We start from the raw sequence: 8,317 nt of genomic DNA, 5'->3' as shown, positions 1-8,317 counted from the left end.
TCTCCAGCAGTGCTGACAGACGCTGGGCTGAATAACGCCTCTTGCCTCTGAACACAAGCATTGACTGGAAACATGGACTCGTTCTCCACCAACCATCCCCAACCTCTTAGATCTTCCACTTTGATCGTTTCTTCTTCTCTTTCCTTTCCAGCTGTGACCTTGACCACAGCAGACAAAAACACCAAGGAAGTGTTATCAACCTACCAGATTCCTGTGCGGTATCTCCGACCTTTCCATCACTACCACTTCAAACTGATGCTGGTAAGAAGTGGCCGACCTAATTGGCACCATGAGACACACATTATTTTTTATTTCTTGCTGCCTATCCACCATCTTCTACGTTATAACTTCATAGTTTCTAGGGCTGTGAAAAACACCATCATTTTGTTTTGACATCCATTTCACCATTTCAGCGGGACAGTGTTTCATTTTGTCATTTCATTTCGTTTCGAAGCGCTATCCCATTTCATTTCATCGAAATTGTTTCACTGTTTTGATCAGTTTCGACGTTTTGCCCATAGACTATAATGGGGAATCATGAAAATGCCTACAACGTTGTCATTTCTTGCCTCATTTGGATGAAAATTGCAGGGATGGTAGTACCTTCTGAGGGCATAAAGCCTGCCAAGTTTCAAGGAGATAGGCAGAGACATTTCTGGGAAACTGCACCTCAAACTCTTCAAAGCAAAAGTCCTGACACTTGCTGGCAGCGACTGCCTCCTCTCATTTGGTGCCCAGATCCGGAGACCCACACCCCTGGGAGGGCTGCGGGGCTGTGCCGGACTCCTCCTGTGGGGTGCGGGCCCTGGGATTTGTGCACCAAATGAGAAGAGGCTGCCACTGCTGCCTGGGACCAGTGCTGGGCACAGCCCGCGCTCAGCACCAGAGAAGATTGCTTCTGCCTCCTGGGACTCCTCTCATCTAGTGCACAAAGCCGGGGGCTCACACCCCTGGGAGGAGTCCAGCACAGCCTGGAAGCCTTCCCAGGGGTGCGAACGCCCGGATCTGTGCCCTGGATGAAAGGAGGCTGCCATTATCTCCCGGGACCGGTGGTGGGAGACGGGCAGAGCCGGCACTGCACTCTGATCGGCGCCACCAGCCCCACAGAGTGCAGCCCAGTGGTGGGAGGCAGACAGAGCTGGCACTGCGCTCCGCCTCCCGCCACCGGACCGAGCTCCATGGGGCTGGTAGAGCTAATGGGAGCAAAGCCCAGCGAGGAGAGCCGTGGCTACACTCCCTGCGGGGCTGAGCTACATGGGACTGTGGAGCCACTTTTGAAATGTTTCGAATGCCCTCATTTTGTTTTGAAGCTGTTTCGATGCTTTTTGTTTCTTTTCAGCAAAATTTCGCACAGCCCTAATAGTTACCTTGTGCTACGTTGTTTCTCTGTCTATCCCCAGGGTTGCTTCTTGTGCTATACTTATATGTAAGCTCTTTGGGGAAGGGACCTATTTTGTACAGCACACTCAGGGTCCTGTGAACTACTGTGCTTTTTATAATAATCAAAGTGTTTATGGTATGCCAATCCTTGGGTGCATCCAATTCCAGATTTACAAGCAACTGGACTTGCCCTGGACTCACCTAGTTTCAGCTGGCCAAGGTCAGATGAAGCCAATCATGTGTAACTGTTGTAATCCACAGTGGGAACTGGGTTGAAATTTTCAAAATCTCACAAGGAGAAGAGTGTGCTAAAGGAAACAAGCAACCAAAGAGCTCCCTGGGCCTCTCTTGAGAGAGAGAAAGAATGTGGCTTTCCTTTCCTGGAAATGAGTGCATCAGAAAATGGTGAAAAATGATGTCAAGCTGTGAAATGGCCTTTCTCACTCTGTCCCTTGGGAACTGAGAACACAAACCAGACTGAGGTTTGAAACACTTAATGGAAATCTCAGCACTCTGCTGTTTGCTCCAAAGGCTTTCAAAGCCCTTTACGAATACGTAATAATAATACTTTGCTTTCATATAGCAGTTTTCACAGGGGGATCCTAAAGTGCTTTACAAAGGGACATTGGTGTCTTTATCCCCATTTCACAGAAAGGGAAACTGAGGCACAGAGAAAAATGTGTTCAGGGTTACACTACAGATTAGAGGTAGAGATGGGAATATCAGTCCAGTTCCCTATACAGGGGTTGTTATGAAGGGTTTGCTGCAGATCCATGGAAAACTGGTCCTGTGATGCTAGCTCCATTCCAGTTCATGTCCTGAATTAAACACAGCTAAAAATAAAACCAAAAGCCCAAGGTCAAAGGTCATTCTGAGCAGCCCATAGGGCTGGCATGGGGTGTGCCAGTTTCTATAGCCAATGGTATGCTAGCGTCATGTCTGGCTGCTTTCAACTTCAGAGCCATAACAACTGCGTGAGCATTTACTGTTGATTGTGGACAACTGTTCTTGAATCCACTTCAGGGCTCCAGCTCCTACCTTTGATGCCATTGTGAGACACCCTAAATGCCCTGGGCCAGTGCTGTTGACCCTAGAGCTCTTCCCTTATCTTATCATTGCAGGGAAGCCCTGGCTGGACTTGTCACAGTGATCTTAAGTACTTATGAACTGGAGAAGAACCAGGGGCTGGAGGAAGGTGAATGAGGCAGGAAATGGAAAGTATATAAATAGGAGGGGAGGCAGAGATCAGACAGTGAGAAATGGGTAGAGAGGTAAAGGCTAGGTGAGGGTGGCTGAGAGGAGAAACTGGGCTTTGGAAGGCAGTTAAGGACTGACTAGGGATGACTAAGAAGAAGGCAGAGCTCAACAGTAGAGTGTGAAAGCAGAGACAGAGGGTAGGGGAAGGGTGTGAGGGAGGGGAGAGAAGATGGGAGATTCGTACTTAAAACTCCCAGAGGCATGATACCAGAGTTATTAAGAGGTCCAATTTCATCAAGAGGTGCAGACAGGGTCTACACCTCCACCCCAAACCACAATAACTCAGCTGTTGCCTCCACTGTGCTCCTGGGAGGCCTAGCATGCAAACCTGTTGTTCCTACATCACTTTTACTATTTCCAGTTACACAGACCAAGGCAAGACACTATCTCAGGTCCACATTCATTCAGCAGGGGCAAGATGGTGATGTGTATTGCACCCACATATACAGCCCAGTGTGCGATAGTGACAGCTGTCTGTTGCATTTGGCATGGCATGCTGTATGTGAAAGAGCTATACATACTGTCATCAAGGGAGTGAAGAGGCAGCAGGACCTGTGGCAGTCTCTGCATAGCCAGAAAAAAAAGCAGCTGGTAAGGGGGATGCTCCTTATCTTAGCACAGGCTGCAGTTGATATGCATTTCTGTGTAGAGCCACCCAAATGATGGCAGGGTGCTGGGGACAGAGCAGGCATGTCCATTTGTCACATTTATACTAGTCTGTATTTGTACATAGCAACCTGCAAGTTCCATTCAGTTTTGCATGTGCTATTTTGACTGGGAATTATTCTGTACCCTCACTTTTTCCCTGTAGCCTCTATGTTGGGCTGGGACACCTGGAGGAGTCAGGAGAAATCTTTACACATAGCAAAGAGCTAACACTAGAAGTTAGTTGGGAGTTATCAGCCTTGATGGTCTTCTATGCAAATGTATCCACCCAAGAACAGGGGGTTTTGAAACTGCTGTGTGGAAATCATCTGACACACAACTCTGCCTACAAGCTAGACTTTCTTGGACTGGGTCCAGACCATCTCCAGGAACAAGGAGACTGAACAGGAGGCCTGGAAGACCCTGAAAGAGTGCTAACCAAAGTCCCAAAGACTCTTAGTTGGGTGAGGACACCAGAGAGGGGACTGAATGCAGGTGTGCCTTGCTTAGGTCTGTAACTCCCATGCTATGTCTATGTGCAAGGTGTCTCTGGTGTAAGAGCTCTTTTGCAATGCCTGTAAGCTCCTTTAATTTAACAGTGATGAGTTTCCTGAAGAGTTACACTGCAAACTGGAGTCCCCAGAAGGGTAGACATCAGTAGTGGCTGGAGCTTGAGATTATTAAGATGGGTATCAGCACTGGCTCTGGGACCTAGAGCACCTGGACTGCACATCCCAGGAAAGAGTACTAGGCAGATATTACTCAGGCAAATGTGCCTGAGAAGCCAGGCTTAGGATTTGGCTGGATACTGCCTAGACCTGGTGAGCTTTGAATGTATGTAGGATCCAAGGATTGTGTCTAGCGTAGCAGCCTGGAGACTGTTCATGAGGGGGAGCTCAGTCAGGGCTGCTGCACAGTCAACTCAGTGTTACTTTTCCCTTCATTAAGAGCCATGTATTGCTGTGCCAGCATGTTTCTTCTTCTGTATTAAAAACATGTGACCTTTAGGCCTGATGCCATTCTCCTGATTTGTATAGTGAGTTGATTTTTTTTTATAGAGCACAGTAGGGTGAATGCCTTGATGGGAGTAATAACTATTGGCAGGGGCTGCTATGAAGTGCCTTTGTGTGCTTTGTGGCAGCAGGTTTATACATCAGATGCTTCTCCGCATTTATGTTTCTCATGATTTATTAATGATTTGCATGAGTTATGGTGGAGTTTAGGGAGGAGTAAATCATGGCCTTACAATTAAAAAAAATGCAGTGATTGATTTGCTAATTATCCACAGCCCTTTTTTTTTTTGGTTGTATTTTTTTTCATAGAAGCTGCCTGCATTTTCAAAACGGGGTGCTACTTTGACAGGGAGGGGAGCGGAAGGGAGAGCAGGTTACAGGGATATTGGTTTGTCTTTCCCATGTCCATGAAGGGCTGGAATGGCTAGAGGATGGATGTGAGCAAGGGCGAGCATGGAGCACTGCTGCCATTTCTTATACCCCTGTGTGTTCATTGGCAGTTTCTCCCTAGATCTGTCTTCTCTAAAGACTTTCATTTCCAGCTCAGTCTGGATATATTCTGCTATCACTTACTTGTCCATCTGCTCAGACCTGTCCCTGCTTTGTAAAGACTGTTTTTCCTCCTCCTGAAAGTCAGACATTGGGTCTTGATTCCCTTTTTGTCCCCCTCTACATGGTCAAGAACAAAGCTTTGTCTTATTCCCTGGACCTTGGCACATGTTGTCAATCCTGTGTACCTAACCCCATGCTTGCTCTGGGATGTCCATTGTGTTTAAAGTCTGGGGGTTCATAGCTGCATCTCAGTTACTCCTCCGTCCTTCAGAACGCCAAAGGATGAGATAATAGAAACAATTTCAGTACCTTTGGGAACTTCAGTGCCTTCTTGCCAGGCAATTGTTTCTTTGGACTATAGCTCCTGAGAACATACAGTCAGAATTCAAACACAGAAGATACTGAAATAAAGGTGAGTGTGGGGTTGCTTGATTATTGTGAGCAATGAGCAGATGGGGCATGTGGTGGTACCCATGGCTAGGCTAACAAAGATGTATTGCTTATAGCACTGGGAGGACTGGTAGGGCCACTACAATGGGAATCTCTATTCACACATGTACCCTGATAGTGGGGACTTGCAAAGAAGACCACCTATTTGTTAGCTTTGCTCAAGCCAACATGCATGGCACTGAGGTGGGCTGTGCTCAGATCTTTTCTGTGGGTGGATGCCTGGTGTTTTACAGATTGGCAGTGAGGACCAGGCAGTGACTGGCACACCAGATTCTCTATGACTAGACAAGGCCTGAGTGGTTTTAGTAAATGCCCTCGCCCAAGGTCACAGCTGAAGAGTGGCAGAGTTGGGGGTAATGCTCCAATCTCTCACCTCTCAGTCCTACATCCTAATCATAAGACACCACCTCCAGAAAGACTAGCTTGGCGTAAGTGCAGGCCAGTCATTGTGGGTTCATGTTTGACCCTTTCCTTTGGACATTCAAGAGAGCACCATGGTCCCCAAGATCTTTTTGTTTTATTATACCCTTCCCCCCTCCGATGATCCAATTTTCAGTCCCACAACAGATTTCCCACCACAGGTATTTTAATAATGAGATGTGCAAATACAAGTACCGAGGTGCAGAGTTTTTAGAATGACTAGCAGGAAGCTCCCCGTTAAGAAAGTTTCACCAGAAATGCCATGTGGAATTGAGGCCTGGCAAACTTCATTTCATCCCAGCCAAAAATCAACGCCCAGTCCCCCAGCTAATGCAATTGTGTGTCTTCTTCCTTATTTTTCCCCCTTACAAGGGGATTAGGAAGCCCGTGGCTGATTGTGTTTGGAGAGTATTAAATATTTAAATGCAAAAGCTGAAAGATTTATTATATTGATCTTTCTGGAAAGGCTCTAGGGGACGGTGAGCTTTAATTATCAGCGGCTGCTTTATTGTCAGTTATGGCAGCACTGTGCCACCACAGAGCAATCCAGACTGTTTATGTACACAACGCCTCTTGTTTTATAGTCTGAAATTCATTCCTCCCTGTGGTTTTGTCTTGTCCACAAACAGCCAAAGAAGAAGGACTCCTCTGAGACAACCCTGTATGCTACCGTTGTTCGTAAAAGCAGCCTCATCCCACGTTACGTTGGAATGAACTACACCGGCTTGGAGGTAAGGCTTGTCCTTGATGAGGGAGAGAGAGAGGTGGGGATCATTTTGGGGAGGGGATAGCCCAAAGTATGAACAACATGTGTGCTTTAGTAGCTATGAGAAACCCTCGTATGAATAGGAGGTCCCATTTGGATAACCAGCTCAAATCTCGAGACTCTCTGAACTACCTGGTCTGTCTCATGGTGCTTGGCTTTCTCATGGCCCTTTTTCTCAGTAAGACCAAATAATAATAATGATTACTATTTAATAATTCTAGTTCATAATAAAACGATCATTACTACTACTACAGGATGTAGTGGGGTCTAATAGACTGACACCTGGACCAGGACCCAGGAGACATGTTTCTTTATTCAGCTCTGCCACTGGTTTGGTGGGTGACCTTGGGGAAAGCTGCTTTATCTTCCCCCTCCCCTGCCTCAATTTCCCCCGTTTTTCAGGTGGGAAAAAGATAGTAACCTCCTTTGCAAAGCACTTTGGGATCTACCAATGAAAAGTGCTATGGAGGAGTGGGGATGATAGTGGGGATCACTGTTACTACCAAAGGGACTCCTCTTGAGGGTGGGAAACAGTGTCAGACCATGGAGTTTTCACTAGGATAGCTAACTATACCTAACAGGTGACCTTCAATGGAGGCATCACCATGCTTCTTAACTCCGATTGATCCAGCAGTATCATAAGAACAGGGCTCTCCAAGGGACATCACAAACATCATCACCTATCTCTAATATAAATACAGTGGCGGCACATGCACTTCTCTATTAACATATCATGCCAAAACAAAATAAAGCAGAACACTTCCTTGCACAAGCAGTTCTCCCTCTGGCAAGGAGACAAAGGAAAGCCAATAGTGAGAGTCATGTCACTTAATGCAGGATCAGTAGGCTCTCAGAGCTTGATAGAAGAGCCTGTATAGACTCTTGATAGAAGAACCAGGACCATCCTTCCTCCCTTCTGATCTTTAGAGTCTCTTTGAATGGTCTGGGGAGCTCCCAGATCCAACTGTTGTTTCATTTGCTTGGCAGACCTGCCTCATCCTACAGCGGATAAGTGAAAGGGTGGATGGCTGTGTTGTACTGGGGTGTGCATCTTGATTACAGATTGACAACACTGAAGTTCCCAATTCACAGCTCAGCCCACAGCACCTCTTGTTGGCTGTGGACTTGATTGCAAGGTCTGTTTGCATTGCTGACAGCAGCAGAAACAGGGCTCGATTGATAAAATGCCAGGAGCTGCAGAGGGATATATCAGAGCATGTGTGGGCCCTTGGGGGTTTATTTCTATCTGAATCATCAAGCAAAAATTGATCATGGCTGCACCCAGCTCATCTATAAAGAGGGTTAATGAGGATTCCCCCAGCTTCCTTTTATGACCAAGACTGGTTCAAGTCAGGAGAGATGCCTCTCCCTGTCATTTCCTCTTGATGGCCTGTGATTTCTCTGGTTTGTCTCCCCTTGTATTAGCAATCAAGGCAAAAGCATTGTTTCCAGAAGACCTTCAAGTTCCCTCTCCACAGATTTTGCAGCCATCCTTCATAGCTATGTTTGAGCAGGGTTTAAAGGCATTAGAGGCTGTAGCTCTGGATTTAGCCCTGCTTGGCTGACCCTGGAAGGATGGAGACATGCTGTGTCAGGGCACTGAGTTTGGAACAGTTTTCTGATGTTTTTTAGCTCTGTTTAGGCTGAGTGGCTAGATTGTGCCCACTTCAGCTGTATTACATTTTCATACAAAAATGGCAGCAAGTCAACCCTTTTATAGCATGCATGTGTTAGCGGCGGTGTGATATAGTAAAAGAACAAAAGTAAAGAAGAGAGCACCATATGTGTTTTCATGTGTAAATGGCTGTACCCATTCTCCTTCTCTGTAGGTAGA

General features: G+C 46.6%; 1 protein-coding gene across 1 annotated transcript in view; it reads left to right on the top strand.

Moving 5' to 3' along the window:
• Positions 1 to 8,317, top strand: part of CCDC33 (coiled-coil domain containing 33) — a 200,129-nt gene that overhangs the window by 77,951 nt on the left and 113,861 nt on the right. Inside the window, exons 6-7 of the mRNA XM_025199907.1 lie at positions 152 to 261; positions 6,347 to 6,448. Of these exons, the coding sequence (XP_025055692.1) occupies positions 152 to 261; positions 6,347 to 6,448 (212 nt within the window). The remainder of the gene's footprint in view (positions 1 to 151; positions 262 to 6,346; positions 6,449 to 8,317) is intronic.

Source organism: Alligator sinensis, unplaced genomic scaffold (genome assembly GCF_000455745.1).
Source record: "Alligator sinensis unplaced genomic scaffold, ASM45574v1 scaffold1097_1, whole genome shotgun sequence".
Lineage (NCBI taxonomy): Eukaryota > Metazoa > Chordata > Crocodylia > Alligatoridae > Alligator > Alligator sinensis.
This window is presented reverse-complemented; position numbering and strand designations above follow the sequence as displayed.